Source organism: Callorhinus ursinus, unplaced genomic scaffold, assembly GCF_003265705.2.
Source record: "Callorhinus ursinus isolate GAN/ISIS: 27379988/994484 unplaced genomic scaffold, GSC_fseal_2.0 scaffold469, whole genome shotgun sequence".
NCBI lineage: Eukaryota > Metazoa > Chordata > Mammalia > Carnivora > Otariidae > Callorhinus > Callorhinus ursinus.
Genome location: NW_027397524.1, coordinates 1 through 24,009, shown reverse-complemented (window position 1 = coordinate 24,009; position 24,009 = coordinate 1). Strand labels below are relative to the sequence as shown.

Genomic DNA, 24,009 nt, shown 5'->3' with positions numbered 1-24,009 from the left:
CACACATGCACACACAAACACATATGCACACATATTCACATGCATACACCCAATTACATGCATACATTCGCATACACACACTCACACATGTGTACACACAGTAGCTGAACGCATACACAGTCACACATACACTTAAAGCAGACACACACAGTCACCCACACGCATATTGAACTAATGGAGACTAGATGCCTTAGAGTCTGTTGTCCCCAAACTGTCCACCAGAGGGCGCGTCCGACGCACTCAGGAGAGGAAGGAAACCCACCGTAGTTAGTGACAGCAGGCTAGTGTTACACACACAGGTGCAGCAGAGTCCTGGGACCCCTGAGCTTCATGCCTTTCCTCCCCATCTCTCATTCACTCATTATCACGGTCCTTAGCCAAAGCCTGTTTGTAGTGGGAGAAGAGATACTAACACTACAAAGATAGATCACACTTTGAAGGGTGTGGAGGAAAGAAATGGTGCATCAGCTGGTGGGAAAGTGGATCAAGGGAAGGGACATTTTAAGATTGATGAAATAACAGCATTATTTGTATTCCAATGGGAGTTATCCAGTAGGGTTCAGATTTCATGATCAATATACAAAAATCTATACAGAATATATTCTACGTAGAATATAGAACATAGAAGTTCTATTTCTGTATTCCAAGGGTCAGCAAACCATGGTCCATGGACCCAATCTGGCCTGTGGCCTATTTTTTCATGGTCTATAAGATAAGAAGAGTTTTTATATTTTAAAACTTTTTTAAATTTTTATTTATTTGACACAGAGAGAGTGATAGCGAGAAAGAGAGTACAAGCAAGGGGAGCAGCAGAGGGAGAGGGAGAAGCAGACTCCCTGCTGAGCAGGGAGCCCAATGCGGGGCTCAATCCCAGGACTCCGGGATCATGACCTGAGCTGAAAGCAGATGCTTAACGACTGAGCCACCCAGGCGCCCCAAGAAGTGTTTTTATATTTTAAAAGGATTGTAAAAGGAGAAGAAGCAAGAGAAGGGAAAGATCCTGAATGGGATGTGCAAAGCCTAAAATATTTACCATATGATCCTTTACAGAAAAAGTATGCCAAATCTGCTTATGGTAGCAGTAAAACTGGAAAACAATTGGAAAAAATATTTTCATATACCATTTTTTAAATATTATACACCAGAGAAAGTGAAATACTCAAGGTATAAATCTAACAAAGTATGTTCCAGATCTCTGAGATGCAAACTCTAAAACACTGATGAAAGAAACCCAAGAAGACCCAAATTAATGGAGAGATAAACTATATTCATGGACTAGAAGACTCAATATTATTAAGATATTAATTCTCTTCAAATTGATTTATAGATTTGAAGAAATCACAATCCCAGTCCCAGCAGGACTTTTTGTAGGAATAGATAAGCTGATTATAAAATTTACATGAAAATGCAAAAGACTTAGAACAGCCAAAAACTTTTTAAAAAGGTAAATGTAATGGAAGGATTCACATTATCCCTTTCAAGACATACTATAAAACAACAATAACCATGACAGTGTGGTATGGGCTAAAGATTAGACAAAATCAGTGGAAGAGAATAGAGTCCAGAAGTAGACCCACCTAAATGTGGTCAATTGACTTTTTAAAAAACACGCAAGGCAAGTCAATGCACAAAGGATAATCTTCAATAAACGGTACTAGAACAACTGGACATGCAAAAAAAAAAAGAAAAGAAAAAAGTGAACTCATACCTCACACTTTACACAAAATTTAACTTAATACGGATCATAGAACTAAATTATGTAAAATCTAAAACTTTTAGAAGGAAAAATAGAAGAGAATCTTTGTTAATCTTGAGTCAGACAAAATAGTTCTTATATACAACACCATAAGCATCATCCATAAAATGAAACTATTGCTACCTAGTACTTTATTTAAAAAATGTTTGCTCTGTGGAAGAAATTTAGATAATGAGAAGGTCAGCCACACCCTGCGAAAAAAGACTTGCAAATCACACATCTGACAAAGGACTTATATGCAGAATACATAAAGAATCTCAAAATCCAGAAACAAGAAGGCAGACAACACAAGGAAAATTAACAGGCAAAAGATTCAAGCAGGCACTTCACCAAAGAAGGTAAATGGATGGCAAATAGGCACGTGAAAAAAAAATGTCCAACATCATTAATCATTTAAAAAATGCAAACTAAAACCACAGTGAAATATCACACACTCGTAAGGATGGCTGGGGGAAGAATTGACAATACCAAGTGCCAGTGAGTATGTGGCACAATTAGACCCCTCATGCATTACTGATTGTAGTTTAAAATGCTGGACACTCTGGAAAGAGCATGATCATTTCGTTTAATGTCAAATGTACGCGTATAAGATGGCCCAACCATCCCACTCCAGGAGCAATGAACACTTGCACACATATATTCATAGTAGTTTTTTTCATAATTGCCCCAAATTAGAAACAATCCATATGTTTTTCAACTGGCTTATCCCTATGATAGAATATTGCTTAGCAATAAAAAGAAGCAAAATACTGATACAGCAACATGGATGCATCTCAGATGCATTGTGTTAAGCGAAAGAAGCCAGACTCTGGAGGTGGGGGATGTAGACTAGTGGTCACCGGTGGTGTGAGTCAAAGGAGATTTTTGACTCCCAAGAGCGACCATGGGTAGTGGTGGCTACACAACTCAGGCATTTGCCAAAACTTAAACCTGTATACCAAATAGCACAAATTTCACTTTTGTAAATTATACATAAATTTAAGATGAGGCAAAGGGTAACTAAGCACATATATTATTTGCTTAAATGTACTATGAAAGGATATGCGAAAAGTAAAGTTATTTACCTAAAGATGAAGAAACCAGGGAAATGAAGGACAGAGGACCATTATTTTTCACTGTGCAATTTTTTTTACATGAGTGAATATATTCCCTGCCAAAAATATTCCATTTAAAAATTTAGTCACTGTCAAAGAATCTCATGTAGTGAGGCTGGAGTGGTTCCCAGGTGATCTGAGGCATCAAGGGCTGAGACACACCTTGAAAATCACTTCCTTTGTAGGTTAAGATGCACCTCTAAGCCAAGCTGATCAAATTCACCCCCACTCCATCATTTACCGAGTGACCTTGAGCAAGTGAGTTAATCTCTCCAATTCACAAAACTGGTGAGAGGATGAAATCAGTGTTTACCTGGGGAGCTGAAGTATTACCTTCTCCCTTCTCAGTGGTGTACTGCTGTTAATAGGGCCAAAAACATCAGTGTGTGTGGCGTTGCCAGGTCATTTGCGTTCTATGAAAGGTGTTTAACTACACCCACATCTTACTCAACTGTATGTGTATCTATTACTATATAAATAAAATTTCAATATCAAAAGTTATTTGAGGGCAAATTCTGTATTGGGTGTTGGGGTTGGGGGGTTATATGGAACTATACAGAATTATATTATTGTGCTCAATTATTCTGTAAAATTAAAACGGCACAGGGGCACCTGGGTGGCTCAGTCAGTTAGGCATCCAACTCTTGATCTCAGCTCAGGTCTTGATCTCAGGGTCTTGAGTTCAAGCCCTGCACTGGACTGCATGGCCCAGTGAGGAGCCTACTTTAAAAAATAAATAAATAAATAAGGGTGGCACAGTTAAGCATCTGACTCTTGGTTTCACTCAGGTCTGATCTTTGGGTGGTGAGATCGAGCCCCATGTTGGGCTCTGCACTCAGTGCAGAGTCTGCTTGAGTTTCTCTTTCCCTCTGCCCCTCCCCCACTCTCTCACTCTGTCTCTCTAAAATAAATAAGTAAATTTTTTAAAAAATAAAAATAAAATGTACTAACAATAAAGTCTATTATTTTTTTAAAAAGTTATTTGATTGAGAATAACTCAATTTATAATTGATAGTGATAGCTCAAGCCATCAATGTGCATGAAGAGAATTCTTGCAAAGCAAGACAAAATTTTATTTTTTTAAGATTTTATATATTTATTTATTTAGAGAGAGCATGCGAGTAGGGGGAGGGGTGGAGGAAGAAGGAGAGACAGAATGTCAAGCAGACTCCCTGCTAAGCAGGGAGCCCATCAGGGGGCTTGATCCCACGACCCTGAGATCATGACCTGAGCTAAAATCAAGAGTCAGACACTCAACCAACTGAGTCACCCACGTGCCCCCCGAGACAAAATTTTAAATTATTTTCTAATATAATGCCATTTAAAAAAAAATTAAAAGTGGCTTGAAACTTAACACTTAGGGATTTTAAAGACTCTAAAATGATGATTTTATGTCATGGAAAGATGATTCAATGTCATGGAAAGATGTTCACATTATATTATTATCTGAAAAACCCAGATTAACAAAAAATATATATGAGAAAATAGAATCCTTTGTTGTTGAGGTAAAATGCACATAACATAAAATTCACCATGTAAACCATTATAAAGCGTACAATTTCATGCATTTAGTACATTCACAGTGTTGCGCCACCACCACCTCTAACTAGGTCCAGAGCACTTCATCACCCAAAAAGGAGACCTCCTCCCCTGCCAGTTGCCCCTCCCACCCTCCAGCCTTGGTGACCACCAATCTGCTTTCCTTTCCATAACTATGGATCTTCCTATCCTGGACATTACATATAATGGAACCATACAACATGTGACATTTCACTCAGTATTCAAAGTATTCAAAGCGTTCAAAGTTTTCAAAGTTCAAAGTTCATCCATGTTGTAACATGTATCAGTGCTTCATTACTTTTTATAATCCGGTAAAATTCTTGTTATGGATATACCACATTTTGTTTATCCATTCATCTGATCATGGATATTTGGATTGTTTCCCAAATATCCAACTTTTGACAGTTGTGAATAGTGCCACGATGAACTTGTGTACAAGCTTTTGTTTGAACACCTGTTTTCAATTCTTTGGGGTATATACCTCAGCGTGGGATCAGTGCCTCATATGATAGTTCTATGTCTAATTTATTGAGGAAACACCAAATGTTTTGCACAGGGGCTGCACCATTTTACGTTCCCACCGGTAATGGGTCAGGGTTCCAACTACACCACATCTTCACCAAACCTCTTATTTTCCCTTTTTCAGACTCTTGCTATCCTCGTGGGTATGAAGTGGTATCACATGAAGCACTGTTTTGCATTTCCCTAATGACCAATGATGTTGCATTTTTTCATGTGCTTATTAGCCAGTAAAACAGCATTTTTAAACAGAAAATTACATGTAAATATAATACATTTAGATGTAAATAACATTGTTTTACTTGTATAAAGATTATATATATTAATAAAAACTGGATGTATATGTGAGAAAATATGAACTATGATTATTTTGATATGTGTGAATTATGGATATAGAATGATTTTTATTTCTTACTTTTTCTTCTTTGTGTTTTCTCCTATGAAGACATATCATTTTGGGAATACGAACAATATTTTAATTAAGAACTTGGCAAAGAAAAACACATGTGATTTTCAGCTTACAATACATTAAATATTTATTCATTTCATGTTGCAACGTTCCTGTCATATTTTGCAGTCTGTAAGCCTCCAGGGCCCCCAATCTGTGGGCCTCAGAAAAGTTTTGAGGTCCTAGACACTGTACCCCAGAGGGGTGCTCCTACAGCCTGAGAGGAAGGAGTCCAGGGGCAGCCACTGTTCCAGGTGCTGAAGGAAGCGGTTCAACTCCCCACCTCACTATTGGGACGCACATGATCTCCACATCTTGAAACATTTAAGCAAAAATGAAGGCAGGTTCATGCCTCTCAAGGGGGAAAAAAATCTTTTTTTTTTCCAGTTCCTAGCTCCAAGACCAGCTTGCCATCAAAGGCCTTTGGAGTTTCTCTGAGGTAACTATGGATATTTACAACTAACTGGGTCTTCTAATGATAGTTTTCTTCAACAGAAGGTTGCCACATTCACCAATACTTAAATTTAACTTCTGTGATTAAAGCTTTTTAAATTTCAGAACGTGATGCAAAAAGATGACAGAAGGGAACAAATTAACCCTCACTGACTACTGATGCTTACCAGATATTGACTCAGTGATGTTGCACATGCTTGCTTATGCAATCTCCCCATCAGTGTAGTAAGGTGGCTATTACTATATGGTAACGGAACTGAGGCTCAGAGAGATCAACAATTTTCCCCAACCCACACAGCTAGGAAATAGCAGACTGGGATTGTGATCTTGGTAATACAACTCCAAGGTGCGCTGGATCAGGGTCATCGGACCCTCACTGCATTTAGTTATCTGCCCCACCTTTCCTAAAGAGTGGTCTTGTCCTCTTAATCCAAGAGGGAGCTCCAGCTACCCACACCACCCCAAGAAACAGAGAAGAAGAAAGGGGAAACTCAACAGAGAATGTCCAGCTTTCTCTCCAGCAGAGTTTCCAGAATTACCAGGTACTCTTTAACTTTTCCACATGGGACAGGGCATACTCATTTAGCCAATCTAGTTTCAAGAAAAGTTTTCAAATGCTATCTGTATTTCAGCCTGCCATACACCTAACAAAAACCTAAGGATTACAGGAAGGCAAAAAGGAACATCAGGATACATAGCAGTCTCCGACACCATCCATCCTGTTGACTACCAAAGCATCCAATGTGTACTCCTCTTCCTATACAAGGAACACCCCTAGGGGAGTCAACTTCAAAGTGCACCAGCTCCCTCCATTTAGCCCAGGTTCCAGGGTCTCTGGGTGATGTGCTGTCCTCTCCCTCAAGCCCTGATGTGAGCTTTTTTGTGGTCCAGGAATCTGTGCACCTAAAGGCAACTTTCACCCTCAATACATTCAAGAGTGGAGTAATAACTGGATCATGACCATTAAAATTCCAACTGAGACTTCCTGTTCCCACTAATGACAAGCTAGGTTACTTGGATTAAACTTTCAATTTTTAAAAAACAACTCTCACAGCTGGATACTTTTCCAATTTCTTAAATGAATACATGACCAGAAAAGATAGTAAAGAATTACAAAGACACCACTCAAATGAACTAGAAGCCTAGAGCTAAATGAACATCAATTACACGTTTGCCCTGGAGACATTTCTCAAGTCAGGAAAATGTGAAGCTGTTTTGATGGCTTCATGGTCAGGGGAGAAAAATCAAGGCCTATAGTGATATGAGAAAGAGAAATTGTGAGAAGACCCTCCTTACATAAGTGGAGACCTCAAAAAGCTACACCCCTCAGAGTGAGAGGAGTGGAGGAGCCTGTAAGTGTGATCTCAACTAGAATTTAAACTGCCTTCCTGATCTTGGCCACCACAAGTCTTGAACTTCATTTAACATAATCTTCAATCAGCAAGGCTCCAAGACCTCCTTCTTAGAGAAAGCTACCTTCTTCAAATTCTGCAAATCTTATTTCAAATATGATAACCAGTAGTCAGGCAAAGATAACCAGGCACACAAGAACGACGACCCTACCAGTGAAAACCAGCAAAAACAACTGACTATATAACAGATACAGTGACTGCAATGATTAGGCACACAGGATAAAGTATATTTGCTTTGTTGAAGTAAACATAGTAACTATTGACATAGTGAAGGATTCTGAGGTAAGAGAAGTTTGGGTATATTAGGTAGGAACAGAGGTCAGGGTGATCAGAGTGTAGTGCCACTATGGGTTCTCCTCTGTGACCCAGAGCCTCAAACATGCCCTTAAGTCAGTCCGTAACCCTGGTCCCTCTCTTGCTCAAACACCTCCCATGGCTCCCTATTGCCTACAGGATAAACTCCCTGATTGGGCTCTGGTAGAACCAGCAATCAGCATGGGGGCCTGTGGTCATCTGGAAAGGCTCTCAGGGTCTTGGGCCTCCTCTCCACCCCGCCTCGCCCACCCCTGCTAGCTCTCAATGAGGCTCTGGCAGAGGAGACTGCAAAGTTTCATTCCTGGGAATCCACAAAGCAAGGCCTGTAGGTTCTGGGTGGATCCCAAGCCAGGAGCTCGCAAAATCACTGGGACCCCACGCTCAGCGGCTCCGTGCGCAGCCAAAGTCCACCCTCTGCGCGCAGAATGAGTTCCGGCTTCCGGCGCGGCTCCTCCTCGTCTGGCAGGAACCGGAAGCGCAGCAGCGTGAGCGCGAGGACCACCTTCATCTCAGTCATGGCGAACGTCTGCCCAATGCAGTTCCTGCGGGCAGAAGTGGCGTCTCTGACTCGCCAGGGACCCAGCAGGTCCCAACGCGCCCAGAACCTGGCCCAAGACCCCCAGCCCTGCCCGCAGGGATCCAGAAGAGGGCTAACCCATGTCTGGGACCCCCATGTGGGCTTGCCTATCCCCTGAGGTTGGCCCAGACCCCAGCCCTGAACTCAGGCGAGCAGACAGGGGGAAGGGGCTCTGCCCACACTGAGGAGCCCCTGTTAGACCCACCCAACCTCCACTCCCCAGACCCTTACCTCTAACCTCTGGAAGAGGGGAGAGAAGGAGAGCCATCCTCAATTTCCCCCCTTTCCTGCCCCCACAGCCATGTCTGGGTTCTCAGTCCCAGATCCCTGCCCTCACCACGACATTCCCACCTGGGATGCCTGCTGCGCTCACCTGGGCCCCGCGGAGAAGGGAATAAAAGCCAGGGGAGACCTCTTCTGGGGGATTTCTGGATCGAAGCGGAAGGGATTGTATACCTGGGAGCAGAGAGAGGCAGGGCTGCTGGGTGGGGTTTCTCAAGATACCCAGACAAGGCTAGAAAAGACAGATGTGGATACAGTGGAGGGGCAGTGTCTGACTTCCCTGGTCAGGACCCCGCCCCCTGGTCGGGTCGCCGGATGGAGAAGAGGGAGGGAAGCACCTCAGGGTCCGGCCAGATAGACGGGTTGTGATGAATCCCAAAGATGCTGATGACACAGATGCTCCCTATGGGGGAGAAGAGAAACAGTCAGGATAAGGTCTCAGCGGATGGGACCGCCACCCTCCTCCCCCTGATGCTGTGGACACCTTTGGGGATGATCCGGCCGTCAGGGAGCCCGACGTCGTGGGTACAGCGGCGGGCAATGACTGTAACGGGGGGGTGCAGCCTCAGACTCTCCTTGATGCACATGGTCAGGAAGGGCAACTGGGCCAGATCATCCCTAAGGAAGCCCCCCAACAATTATCCAGGGATCGAATCAAAGACTCCCCCAGCCATCCTGCTGCCCCTGGAGACTCTCTCCCCACCTTGCTCTGACCCTCACTTCTATACCAAAATAAATTCCAGATGGGCCAAAGATTTAAGCATTAGAAAATCAAAAACACAAAAGTCACTAGAAGGAAATTTAGCCTAGTATTTTTAGAAGCATTTCTGAGCAAAGCACAACATTCACGGGGTATCCTTAAAAGTGTTAATACATTTGCATAAGAAAGTTTTTTAAGGTATACAATTAGCTGAAAAGGAAAAAATATATATACTGGACTTAACAGGTTATTTGAACAAATAAGACCCACACTCTAAGGTGGGATGGCCTAATATTATAAAGGTGTAGATTCTTTGTAAGTTAATTGATATATTCAAGGCAATCCAGGAAAATCAAGTTGTTGTTGTTGTTTTGAACTCAGTAATCTTATTCAATTTGAAAAAAAACTTCAAGAGCTATGTCAGGTATTAAGGAGGGCACGTATTGCATAGAGCACTGGATGTTATACACCAACAATGAATCATGGAACCCTGCATCAAAAACTAATGATGTACTGTATGGTGACTAACATAACAAAGAAAAAAAGAGCTATGTCAATTTAAAAATAAAAGATCGAAGAAAGAGAATTCATCTACCAAATATTAAGACCTATTATAAAAGTATGGTAATAATAAAATAAAATAAAATAACAGCACAGCACTGTTGCAAGAACAGGAAAACAGACCCATGGGATAGGATTGAGAGCTCGGAGACCGGCACATGAATAGTTGAAAACGTAGCATCTGGTAAAGGAGGCCCCACAATCCCTGAACAATGGATGGTTCAGACAACTGATGATGTGGAAATAAAAAGAACTGGATTATCATGCACTCTACATGAAGATGGAGTCTTCTCTTATACTTGAAAGGTAAAACCATAAAGTTAAAGAAGATATTACATAGATGACATCTTTGGGACCTATGAGTAGGAAGGAATTCTTAAAACCCCCAAAACATAAACTGGAAGACAGGGGGGAAAAAAAGGAAAACTATTGCACAGAATTAAGGATTTCTGTTTAACAAAGACACCTTGGACCAAATTAACATTCAGATGAGAGATTTACAGAAGATTATCTGCACTAAATATATGGATCTAGAACGATATCTTGAATATACAAGGACTTCCTGCAAATCAACAAGAGAGATGACAGGGACTCAAGAGATAAGCAGACAAAGGACATGATCTAAGAATTCATGGGAGCTCAAACTCAGAGATTTAAAACATGAAGAGAAGCTCAAAGTTGCCAGTTATGAGAGAAATGGAAATTATCTAGTAATGAGATATTACCTCACATCTATTTGAGGGGAGAATTAACAAGATGGGTGATGGTGAGGATTAAGTAGCTGAGGCACAGGGGTAGAGAGACCTCATGCGTTGATAGTGACAGTATGAACATGAGCCACCACTCTAGAAGGCATCAGTGTGGTCAAGGAAAGGCAATGTGTGTTTTATGACCTACCAACCTGGCTCCTGGGGCATAGAACCCAGAGAAATTCTCAGACAGGTAGATAAAGACACGCACACCAAGATGTTCATTGCAGTAATGAGATGGAAACCTCCTGGATATTCAACTCTAAAGGATTGTAGAGAGACATTCTATATGACAGTTCAAAGCAATAACCTAAACATAACATAGAACCAGGGATTTCTAATAAAGTCATAGTGCTGTTTCTGAAAAAAGTAAGAGCAAGCAGGAGATCTGTGATATAACACATATCTGTGAATTTTAAAATACATCTACCCAAAACAACAAATTATGCAAATAAAAGTCGATTGAATGCTCTAAAATCATATTGGTGGAGTGCTGGAAGTAGAGAATTGGACTGAATGGGAATAAGTATTGCCCAAAAAAATGATGATAATTAGTCATGAATAAACGGCCACGGTTAACTTCATCCTTGACACCTGATGCCCAAATAACTAAGAGATTAAAACTGTCAAGAGTATTTTTCAAACTACCCAATCCAATCATAGTGTTCAAATGAAAAAAATAAAAATGCAAGAAAAAATGTAAATGCAAAGTAATAAGATAGAACCAACTTTATCAAGTATGAAAATGTTTTTAATATGATAATGAAGACTGCTTAGTGCTTATGTATGAATATATAAATAGATAGTACAGAATGGAGTCCAGAAATAAACCCTAATATATGAACAAATTTAGTTTATTGTAAAGCTGCTATTATTTAAAATCCTAAGACAAATACAAACTATGTATCAAATTCTGTTGAAATAATTAGCCATTTGGAGAAAAAAATAGATTCCTACTTCAGCACTTATACCAGTATGGATTTAATATGGAAGAAAGATTAAACGTAAGAAATAATAATAAAAATATTAAATAAAATTTAGGTTCAATAACATTTTTCAATAAATAAATCCATTAGAAGAAAATAAACAAGTTTTATAGTTTAGCATTAGAGTTGTGAAGAGCTTTTCCAAGCATTAAAAAAAAAAAACAGAAGCTATAAAAAAGCCAATAAGGGGCACCTGGGTGGCTCAGTCGGTTAAGCGTCTGCTTCGGCTCAGGTCATTATCCCAGGGTCCTGGGATGGGGTCCCGCATCGGGCTCCCTGCTCCGTGGGAAGCCTGCTTTTCCCTCTCCCCTACTTGTGTTCCCTCTCTCACTGTGTCTCTCTCTGTCAAATAAATAAATAAAATCTTAAAAAAAAAGCTAATAAATGTGATTACAAAGAAATGAATGAAAACCAAAATAAAGTCAAAAGACATCCTGGGAAATAATTTTTGCATAACAGAAAAGAAATTAATTCTCTTTAAAGAGTCCTTATAAATCGGTAAGAAAAAAACAAAAAAACTCAAGGTAAAAAGGACAAATTATGCAAACTGATGCTTTGCAGAAGAAGAAATATTCATGGTTCATAAACATGTGAAAATGTGCTCAGTTTTACCCATACTTAAAGTGATGTTCATTAGAATAACAAAGTATTTTATTCACTTACCAGCTTGGCAAAAGTTGTAAAGTTTCATAACACACACTGTCAGTGAGGATGTGAGGAAATTGGCACTCTGAAAAGACATCTGTAGGAGTTGATTTGCCAAGAGCTAATTAAATTATGAAAACTCAAATGGTCTTTGATTCAGCAACGCCACTTTTAGAAATTTGTTCTGGAGAGACATCCACACATGTGAGCAAAAATCAGTGTACATGGATGTTTGCTACATCATGTTTATTATAGCAAAAGCTCCCAAACTACAAATGTCCATTGACAGGAATGTTTAGATAAATCATAGTACATCGATGTGATGGAATACTATACAGCTATCAAAAAGGAGGAAATAGGGCTCACTAGTCCTGACACACACTGCGAGGTAAATCAGTACAGAGATGCTGAAAGGCAGTTCACCAATATCTATCATAACTACAAATCTTCTCATAAATGTCCCCAACAGAGGGGTGAGATGAATAATTTATGCAATCCTATATAGGACTCAGAAAGGAGCTCTAAGACATAATATTGAGTGAACAAAACAAGTGACTAAATGTGTGGGCATGTATTTCTATTAAACTATAATAATTATATAAATATATATCTCTAAGAATTTCAGAAAAGTCTGAAAGGACATATGACAAATTGATGTCCCTAGAAACCCCTCAGGAGGGGAAGAATGAAGGGGAGTAAGTTGGAGGGGGAGACGAACCATAAGAGACGATGGACTCTGAAAAACAAACTGAGGGTTCTAGAGGGGAGGGGTGGGGGGATGGGTTAGCCTGGTGATGGGTATTAAAGAGGGCACATTCTGCATGGAGCACTGGGTGTTATGCACAAACAATGAATCATGGAACACTATATCAAAAGCTAATGATGTAATGTATGGTGATTAACATGACAATAAAAAAATTTTTAAAAAAAGAAGCCCCTCAGGAGACAGGGGATTGATATGTTTGGGGGAGGGCAACAAAGATGAACCTAACTTCTCCATAGTGTTTCATTTTGTGCAAGAAAAAATAAAAAGTCTTCTTCCCATTATTGATTTTGTAATTCAAATTAATTTCTCAAAATTTGTATCCTGAAAAGAAATGAAAGATCTGGAAATTATATTGTCAACGTGCATGCCTGAATGTTCCATGTATATTCTCAGTTGTAGAAAGAAAACTGAATGAGCAAAGAGATGGTGGACAGATACATGTGGGCATAGACTGAACATTGGAAGGACACAGGAAACTATCAAAGGTTGGGATGGGATCGGGGTGCTGGCATAAGACAGAGGCTTATGTGAAATAATAGAAGAGTTTAACCTTTTACTCATCTTGCAATATATATCAAATCCTGTGTTCTACACCTTAAACTTACACAGTATTATATGTCAACTATATCTCAATAGAGCTGAGAAAGAAAAAAAGACAAAGGCTTATATCCATTGTAAACCAATTCATACTGCTTAAATTTTTACCAAGCGTATAATTGTTTGAAGTTGGGAGAAGCACAAAAACACTTCTCCACTTCACAGAACTTCTCTGCTGAGCAAAGCCTTGAAGTTGAGGGCACTACCTCCAAAGTGTTCGGTCCAACATCTCCTCGGCATCCTTCAGCCCTTGGCCCCAAATCTACCCCCTGGCCCCCAGGCTCCAGCTCACCACCTCCAGTTTGCCCCTGTAGCTACAGATATTTTTAATAAGAATATCTGACTTTTCACAATCAGAGAAAGACATGTATCATATGACCTCACTGATATGAGGAATTCTTAATCTCAGGAAACAAACAGTGTTACTGGAGTGGTTGGGGGTGGGAGGGATGGGGTGGCTAGGTGATAGACATTGGGGAGGGTATGTGCTATAGTGAGCGCTGTGAATTGTGCAAGACTGTTGAATCACAGATCTGTACTTCTGAAACAAATAACACAACATATTTTAAGAAAAAAGAAAAAGAAGAAGATAACAGGAGAGGAAGAATGAAGGGGAGTAAGTCAGAGGGGGAGATGAACCATGAGAGATGATGGACTCTGAAAAACAAACTGAGGGTTCTAGAGGGGAGGAGGGTAGGGGGATGGGTTAGCCTGGTGATGGGTATTAAAGAGGGCACATTCTGCATGGAGCACTGGGTGTTATGAACAAACAATGAATCATGGAACACTACATCAAAAACTAATGATGTAATATATGGTGATTAACTTAACAATAAAAAATTAAAAAAAAAGAATATCTGACTTTTCAGAATTTGAATTGAGTGGGGAGGAGCAAGATGGCAGAGGAGTAGGAGACCTAAATTTCTTCTGGTCCCAGGAATTCAGCTATAAAGGGATCAAACCATTCTGAAGACCTACGAATTCAACAGGAGATCGAAGAAAAGAATAGCAGCAACTCTCTGAAGAGAAAAGCGACCACTTTCTGGAAGAGAGAAGCCAGGAGTTGGGAGTTTCCCCTCAATCACCATGCTGTGATAATGGTAGGAGCTCTGGTCTCTTCTGATTTGTTTAGTGTATATTTTCCTGGGTCGTTGTTACCCTGTTAGCATTTTGTTCTCTCATTCATCTATTCTCCTCTGGACAAAATGACAAGATGGAAAAAAATCACCTCAAAAAAAAAGAACAAGAGGCAGTACCAACTGCCTGGGACCTAATCAATACGGACATTAGTAAGATGTCAGAATTAGAGTTCAGAATGATGATTTTAAAGATACTAGCTGGGCTTGAAAAAAGCATGGAAGTTATTAGAGAAACCCTTTCTGGAGAAATAAAAGAACTAAAATCTAACCAAGTTGAAATCAAAAAGGCTATTAATGAGGTGCAATCAAAAATGGAGGCACTAACTGCTAGGATAAATGAGGCAGAAGAGAGAATTAGTGATATAGAAGACCAAATGATGGAAAATAAAGAAGCTGAGAAAAAGAGAGATAAACAACTACAGGATCACGAGGGCAGAATTCGAGAGATAAGTGATACCATAAGATGAAACAATACTAGAATAATTGGGATCCCAGAAGAAGAAGAAAGAGAGAGGGGGGCAGAAGGTATATTGGAGCAAATTATAGTAGAGAATTTCCCTAATTTGGGGAAAGAAACAGGCATCAAAATCCAGGAGGCACAGAGAGCCCCTCTCAAAATCAATAAAAATAGGTGAACAACCTGACATCTAATAGTAAAACTTATGAGTCTCAGAGACAAAGAGAAAATCCTGAAAGCAGCTCAGGACAAAAGATCTGTAACCTACAATGGTAGAAACATTAGATTGGCGACAGACCTATCCACAGAGACCAGGCAGGCCAGAAAGGACTGGCATGATATATTCAGAGCACTAAATGAGAAAAATATGCAGCCAAGAATACTATATCCAGCTAGACTGTCATTGAAAATAGAAGGAGAGATAAAAAGCTTCCAGGACAAACAAAAACTAAAGGAATTTGCAAACATGAAGCCAGCCCTACAAGAAATATTGAAAGGGGCCCTCTAAGCAAAGAGAGAGCCTAAAAGTAACATAGACCAGAAAGGAACACAGACACTATACAGTAACAGTCACCTTACAGGCAATACAATGGCACTAAATTCCTATCTTTCAATAGTTATCCTGAATGTAAATGGGCTAAATGCCCCAATCAAAAGACACAGGCTATCAGATTGGATAAAAACAAAACAAGACCCATCAATATGCTGTCTACAAGAAACTCATTTTAGACCCAAAGACACCTTCAGATTGAAAGTGAGGGTGTGGAAAACCATTTACCATGCTAATGGACATTGAAAGAAAGCTGGGATGGTGATCCTTATATCAGACAAATTAGATTTTAAACCAAGGACTATAATAAGAGATGAGGAAGGACACTACATCATACTTAAAGGGTCTATCCAACAAGAAGATCTAACAATTGTAAATATTCATGCCCCTCACATAGGAAGAGCCAATTACATAAGCCAATTAATAACAAAATCAAAGAAACACATCGACAATAATACAATAATAGTAAGGGTCGTTAACGCCTCCCTCACTGAAATGGACAGATCATCTAAGCAGAATATCAACAAGGGCTTTAAATGACACACTGGACCAAATGTATCACACAGATATATTCAGAACATTCCATTCCAAAGCAACAGAATACACATTCTCCTCTAGTGCCCATGGAACATTCTCCAGAATAGATCACATCCTAGGTCACAAATCAGGTCTGAACTAGTACCAAAAGATCGGGATCATTCCCTGCTTATTTTCGGATGACAATGCTTTGAAATTAGAACTCAATCATAAAAGGAAAGTCAGAAAGAACTCAAATACATGGAAGCTAAAGAGCATCCTACTAAAGAATGAATGGGTCAACCAGGAAATTAAAGAAGTATTTAAAAAATTCATGGAAACAAATGAAAATGAAAACACAACTGTTCAAAATCTTTGGGATGCAGCAAAGGCAGTCCTAAGAGGGAAGTATATAGCAACACAAGCCTTTCTCAAGAAACAAGAAAGGTCTCAAATACACAACTTAACCCTACACCTAATGGAGCTGGAGAAAGAACAGCAAATAAAGCCTAAACCCAGAAGAAGCAGAGAAATAGTAAAGATCAGAGCAGAAATCAATGAAATAGAAACCAAAAGAACAGTAGAACAGATCAATGAAACTAGGAGCTGGTTCTTTGAAAGAATTAATAAAATTGATAAACCCCTGGCCAGACTTATCAGAAACAAAAGAGAATGACCCAAATAAATAAAATCATGAATGAAAGAGGAGAGATCACAACCAACACCAAAGAAATACAAATAATTATAAGAACATATTATGAGCAACTCTATGCCAGCAAATTAGATAATCTAGAAGAAATGGATGCATTCCCAGAGATGTATCAACTACCAAAACTGAATCGGGAAGAAATAGAAAACCTGAACAGACCTATAACCACTAAAGAAATTGAAGCAGTCACCAAAAATCTCCCAACAAACAAGAGCCCAGGGCCAGATGACTTCCCAGGGGAATTCTATCAAACATTTAAGAATTAATACCTATTCTTCTGAAACTGTTCCAAAAACTGGAAATGGAAAGAAAACATCCAAACTCATTTTATGAGGCCACCATTACCTTGATCCCAAAACCAGACAAAGATCCCATCAAAAAGGAGAACTACAGACCAATATCCTTGATGAACATGGATGCAAAAATTCTCACCAAAATACTAGCCAATAGGATCCAACAGTACATTTAAAGAATTATTCACCACGACCAAGTGGGATTTATTCCTGGGCTGCAAGGTTGGTTCAACATCCGCAAATCAATCAATATGATACAATACATTAATAAAAGAAAGAACAAGAACCATATGATCCTCTCAATAGATGCAGAAAAAGCATTTGACAAAATACAACATCCTTTCTTGATCAAAACTCTTCAGAGTATAGGGATAGAGGGTACATACCTCAATATCATAAAAGCCATCTATGAAAAACCCCCAGAGAATATCATTCTCAATGGGGAAAAACTGAGAGCTTTCCCCCTAAGGTCAGGAACACAGCAGGGATGTCCACTATCACCACTGCTATTCAACAGAGTATTAGAAGTCCTAGCCACAGCAATCAGACAACAAAAAGAAATAAAAGGCATCCGAATCGGCAAAGAGGAAGTCAAACTCTTACTCTTTCTGCTTCACTACCCAGCTTCACCCACCTTCTTTCCTAACTGCCCCAGCCTTGCCCAGGTAATACTCGAATGGGACTAGACATGGAGTTGGGAGAGGGCAAGCCTTGCCCAGGTAAGACTCGAATGGGACTAGACATGGAGTTGGGAGAGGGCAAGCAGTGTGGACACGTTTACTGAACAAAGAGATGGGTAAATTTCCACCCCCCAAAACCTCTTGTGACTCCCTGCAATAGATTGTTAGGTGGGAATTAGATATAAAAGCAAAAATTAAAGGGAGTAAGGATCTTTGGGGAAAACGTGCAACTTCAGACAGAAAAGCAAGGGAGGGGAGAAGTTCATTTACTGAACACATGCTGGATGGCATCTGTTCTAAACACACTGTCACAGTTCACCAAGCAGCCCTGTAGAAAAGATTCCCTGCCCCACCCCCACTTACAGAGGAGAAAAGTGGTATTCAGAATAGGAAACTGATTTTATTAAAGTCACATAGCAAGTAAGCAGGGCAATAAATGTGGACACTCAGATCTTTCTGTTGCATAAGCCTGCAAGCTTTCCCTGCTCTCCAGGCTGTGTGCCAACCTGCCTCTAGGCTCTGCTCCTATTCCCAGGAAACAATAATGACAGAATTAACAAAAAGTTATTTCCTCTCCCCAGCTTGGGAGCAGAGCCAATGAGAGGGGTTCAGGAACAAACCATGATGACCTGTACTCACCATTCAATCTCTTGAGGCTCACGGTCCCTCAGGAGCTCTTGCACCTCCTGCCGACAGCGCTCCTGGTACTCTGGGTGCTTTGCAAGGTTGTACAGGACCCAGGAGAGGCCACTGGCTGTGGTGTCATGGCCTGAGAGGCAGCCAGACAGGCTTGCATCTCTGGGCTTGTTCAGCACCAGAGGGTGGACAGCGCCTTTAATTAAGGCCCTCAAGGGTGGATGGGGAGGATGGGGTGGGATGGGGTGGTCCAGGGCCTACCTACCAAGTTCCTGGGACTGGACAGACCCCTGCCCCTGACCCATAGTCCCACACTGGGATGCTCACCCTCAAACATGAAGGTATCAGCCTCAGCTCGGATGTCCTCATCTGACAATTGTTTTCCATCTTCATCCTGGAGAAAGGGCAAGACCTCTTGAATCACACCAGCTCTGAGGGTGTCTAAGTCTAATCTGAAACAGTCCCTCACGCTCCAACAACAAAGCAGGATCTGTCCCTCATCATCTCTAGAGCCCACCCCACAGGTCTCCTCCCTGGTCTCCAGCCTTTTATTTATCCCTTTCAGGCAGCCTTCTACAGAGTCAAAACATATCCCTGACCCATCTCTCCCTTCCTCAAGCACCTTCCATGGTTGCCCAGTACCCTGTGGGTCAAGTCCAAGTTCTTCCATGTGACATTTGAAGTCAAGGTCCATTCTATCTCTTTAATTCTGATCCCAGGGAAGCCCACCTTGGCCAGCAGGAGCACATCAATGAAGTCCAAAGTCTTGGCCTTAGCCTTGGCCTTGAGGAAGTCATGGGAACCCCCACTAATGAGGGCACGGCGCCGCTCCTGGATGACAGCATCTGTGAAGTTGTGCACCAGGTTGCAGGCCCTGCGGAAGCGCCACCCATTGGGGGTGAGATTGTACAGGAAGTCCATGTGCAGGAAGATCTGCTCCTGCCGTTTCACCACAAGGGCACTGAGCTCCAAGATGGCAGCAATATATTCACTGGGACTCCTGCAGGGCCAGGCCAGAGAGAGAACCTTAAGAAACAGCTTCTTAACCCACATGAAACCCTAAGAGCACCTTCCAACCAGAAACCCAGAAGCACTGTGGCACATGCTTTGCTCATCATAGCCCCCTGGACTTTATTCAAAACAAAGTGTTCTCCAGGCGTGCTTCTCCCTCTACATCCCACCTTTATGAACGGCCTCATGTCCCAGACCCCAGGACAGAGCTTGGGCATCATGCTCGTCTCCCCTCTTTCCTACACAATATCTGACCCTGCCCTTTCTTTCTTAGTTTCTCCCAAATCTGCCCCATTTCCTCCAACAAATTCAAGCCTTCTCCTCTCCATGGTCCCCTTGAATTCTGTGTCTATATGACAGCTGGTCTTCTTTAGAGTCAGATGTCCAAGAACAGCTTTGACCATGACCTTCATCTATTCAAACACCTTCCATGCCTCCCTGGAAACCTCAGGATAAAGTTCATATGCCTTTGTCTGGATTTTGAAGGTCCTTAAGATAAAGCCCCTGCCAAGCCCTCCAACCTCATTCCCAAGGTGGCTCCTCACTGTGGCACATGCTTTGCTCACTGTGGCCCCATGGCCTTTATCAAACATTTCTACCTACCTGAAAGGATCACTCTTTCTCTTTCCCTTCCTTGTCCTTCAATGTCTAGCTCTGATCCATCTCCTCCAGGAAGTCCCTTCTGATTGTGCTGACCAGTCCTCCATTCCCCATCTACTCCCTTGGGTCTATGGCTCATGTTCCCATGCCCAGGGCAGAGACTCACTCCTGGCAATTGCTGTCAAAACTGAAGACACATTTTTGCAGACTGTCCAGGGTCATGAGGCTGATGTGCTCAAACATGTCTAGATGGGTGCTGCCTTCCAAGGCCAGGCACTGCCACTTGGCCTGGACACAGAAAGGGGCAAATCCGGGGTTGGGACCTGCCTCCCCTGAGCTCCTCCTCAGCCCCAGCCACCAAGATGGACTCCCCCAGACCCAGCCTTCTGATCCTCCCCCCCAGGTACCCATCTCCAGGAAAGACCAGGCTTGGGAGGGAGTAGAAACTGTTACTATTAAGAATCCATTAAAAAAAAAAAAAAGACCCCACGGCTGGGAGTCAGGAGACCTGAGTTCAAATCTTGGCTCTGCCTCCTATACTCTTTTTGGTCTTGGTCAATTCATTGTCTTCCTCCTGTCAAAACTTACTGGGATCTACCTGTCAAAGCTTCAGTAAGAGTTAAGATGACTTGCTTTGGTGTCAGACAAATCAGGTTGGAATCCCAGCTCCACTTATTAGCTCACTTGCTAGCTGAACATGGGCAAGCTCTCTAACCTCTCTCAACCTCAATTTCATCACGTGTAATGAAGCAATAATAATCATCTCTACCTCATATGGTTGTGAAAATTAAATTAGACAACATATGCAATAGAACTGGTGCATTATTTCTGGTATACAGCAAGTGCTAAATAACTGTTAGCTACCATCCTCATCTTCATCATTATCATAGTGGTAGGTGACTGCTGCAAAAATGTCCCCATTCCTTTGTCCTTCCCTATACCTTCACCCTTTGCAATGAGGTTTTGCAGGTCTTCCATTAGGAGGTAGAACCTCTTTCTCCAGCTCTTGAGCTGGACGTGGGACTTGTTTGGCCAACAGAAGGTGGAGGTCATAGTTGCCTGTTCTGAAACTAAAATTCAAGAGGTACTGCATGTTTCTCTTCTTTCTCTTGGAGCCTCCACCATGTGATCAAGCTCAGGCTAGCCTATGGAGGATGAGGGACAAATGCAGGAATCCAGTTGTTCCACCAAAGCCATCCTCGACCAGTGGCCCAAACATGCAGCAGAGCTGAGCCTGGACGAGCAGAGCTGTCTCCCAAACCCAGCCATGACCACAGACATGTGAGTGATTCCAGCCAAGATAAGAACTACTCTACTGACTCATCATCTTGGGAGCAACAACAAACATTCTTTCAAACCAGTGAATTTTAAGGTGGAATGCTATGCAGAAAGAGCTATTATACAATCTTCATCATTAGTGTCTTGAATTTTACAGAGTTTCAGTGAGGCAGACTAGAAACTAAAACCTTCTGAACACCTACTAAGTGCCAGGATCATGATTCCATTACCTCATCTTGACCACCCTTTAAGAATGGCTTATCCCCTCCCCCATTTTACAGATGGGGAAACTGAGGCTTAAAAAGGAAAAAGAATGGCCCTAAAGCCATCCAGCCAAGCCAGGACTCCAGATCATATGTGTCTGAGGCTACTCCCCTTTTCCCAGAGCTCCAGCTGGGACCCTGGATTTAAGGAACTCACATGCATGATGCCTGCGCTTTTGTTGAAAATCTTCACATAGGGTTTCAAGATTTCAAAGTGGAAGGCAGGTGTCAGCAAACGGCGGTGGTGGCTCCACTTGTCACCAGCACTCAGCAGGAGCCCATCCCCTAGTAGAGGCAGTCACAAGGAATGGACAAGGGCAGTGCCTTCCCCTGAGACCCCAAGATTGTCCCCAACCCCCTTCATCCACAGTTACTCACCCAGCCAGGGCTTCAGCAGGTTGTAGAAAAACATATCCTTGGGTATGATGGTGGCTGACACAAGAGATAGACCATCAGGGGCCATGCAGAAGAGGTGGGGAGGGGCTTTTTGTTGGGAGGTGGAGGATCCCAATCAGGGGTCTGCATACCCCCTTTAAGCCCAGTATAGCAGGAATGGGAACAAGGGCAGAGAAAACAGAGAGGAGTGGGTAGATGAAGGGGGACCAGACCAGGCTGTGGCACAGAGCAGAACAAAGGCAGAGCCTGCAGACACACTTAGATGTACTTAGATGCACCCTAACATGGCACAACACACCCCAACATGCCTTGACATGGCTCCTACCTGGTCCAACACGTTCAAAACACCCGAACACAAATCAGCACTCTACAAAATGCCTTTACAGGGACCTAGGACACCTCATCTGTCCCAGAGCCCCCTGACATTTCCTGCAACAGTTGACATGGCCACACCATGTGTTGGGGCTATGTTCTAACATGAAACAACATGCGTAACACACATTGACAGGACGCAACATGCTCTGACATGGACCCAAAGACCATCTGACACGACCTCAGTGTGTCCTACAGATGGTCCCAGACAGGACTTAAAGGTCCTATTAATGTCCCAAACATGGCCCAGGAGTGACTTAGCCTTCCTCAGTATCCCCTTCCACCCCATACTGGCCATTAAGTACTTAGGTAAGGGGTTCCTATGCCCTTAAAGAGACCAAAGGATGCTGCCACCCTCAGATGATGAGCCCATCCACCACAAAGAGCTGCCACTGCTCCCTTCTGCCTCTAGACCAGCCCCCCAGGGCCAACCAGACACAGCTGACCACCCTGAGGTCTGGTAGATCTTCCCCCACAATACTCTGGCCATCTTCACACCCCAAATCCCTTTCCAGCTTAGAGTCCCTCCCAGCAGAGGCAGCTAGAGCAGCAAGAATACACAGAAGAGGGAAGCTTCAGCACACTGTGTGGCCTTCAGAAGTTATTATGCCCCCTGAGTCTTGGCTTCCTCACCCAGGAAATGCCAACCTAGCGGGGATGCTGGTGGATGGACATCCGTGGTATCTACTTGCCCAGCATTCATCCCCTTCTGGAACTAGCATCTCGTTCCTCCTCCACTCTCAATCCAAGTAGTTAGGAGAGTGGCCATGCCACCCCATCCTCTGTTCCAGAGCTGAGCATATGACCCTAAGCCTCAGCAATCAAGTCTCTGTGACTAGAGGAAGAACTATTCCCTGTGACCCAGGTCAGGCCAATGTAAAGGAATCCTGCAACTTTTTCTGGGTCTGCAGAGAATGAGCTCACATTTCCACGGGAGCTGAGCTTCTTGGACTCATCTTTATCAGCATGAGAATGAAGCTGTCAGAGAGGAACACAGAGCTACAAGATGAAGATAGATTCCCAGTGGCACTCTTTGAAGACCTGGATCCAACCATGTCAACCATGCCTGAAGACAACATTCTCTCAATTTTTCAGTCAACAGATTCACTTTCTTTACTTAGACCAACAGTGTTGAATTTCCACCACTCAAAACTGAAAGGGACTGGCAACCAGAGAGAGCCAGGGACCTGCCCAGAGTCATCCAGCAGGTTAATGGCGGGTCTCCGTCAACATTGCCCATTTCCCTGCTCAACCTGGTCTGTCCAGGGGTGGGAAACTGGGAGCAGGGGCAGGGGAGTGGCTAGGTTGGGGCTTCTGGGAGAGATACCTGGGGCCTGGAGCAGGGGAGCAACAAAGGTAGGGTGGACGAGTCTCAGGACAGGGTAGAAGGGCCCAATCCACAAGAGGTGAACATCACGGAAGTGGTGGCCCAGATCCTCTATCATCCGCAAGCCTTCCTCATTGCTCTTCACCTGGGGATGGCAGGGCCGGGAAAGGATGGGTGGGAGGATGAAGCCAGGTCAAGCAGGAGAACCAAGAAGCTCACAACTGCCCATTGCAACCCTCCACCCACCAAACCCCCTCCCCCACTTCCCCCTTCTGCCCGCATTATTAGTCTACACTTCTATATCTCACTAAGTCAGCTTCCTTCTGTTGGTCTGTTGGTCTTTCATGTGTCTATCTATCTAT

General features: G+C 42.4%; 1 protein-coding gene across 1 annotated transcript; it reads right to left on the bottom strand.

Annotated features, from left to right (window-relative positions):
- Positions 1-5,447: 5,447 nt before the first annotated feature.
- On the bottom strand, positions 5,448-23,824 carry LOC112818904 (cytochrome P450 4F6-like). Its single transcript, XM_025865981.2, has 11 exons — positions 23,648-23,824; positions 21,931-21,984; positions 21,710-21,837; positions 20,178-20,299; positions 19,130-19,400; positions 18,728-18,794; positions 18,404-18,533; positions 8,901-9,034; positions 8,755-8,819; positions 8,508-8,590; positions 5,448-8,099 (listed from the first exon to the last, which is right to left on the bottom strand). Exons 1-11 carry the CDS (start codon positions 23,763-23,765, stop codon positions 7,922-7,924), a joined length of 1,350 nt encoding a protein of 449 aa, XP_025721766.2. The 5' UTR covers positions 23,766-23,824; the 3' UTR covers positions 5,448-7,921.
- Positions 23,825-24,009: the final 185 nt, after the last annotated feature.

Bases quoted from the DNA above. Each gene is read 5' to 3' on its own strand.
- LOC112818904 (XM_025865981.2), bottom strand. From the start codon at position 23,765: ATGATAGAGGATCTGGGCCACCACTTCCGTGATGTTCACCTCTTGTGG. The intron at 18,534-18,727 runs GTGAGCATCCCA...GCTGCCTCTCAG, and splicing joins TGATACCTTCATGTTTGAGG to GCCATGACACCACAGCCAGT. The intron at 8,820-8,900 runs GTGTCCACAGCA...TCTCCCCCATAG, and splicing joins CGGCCGGATCATCCCCAAAG to GGAGCATCTGTGTCATCAGC.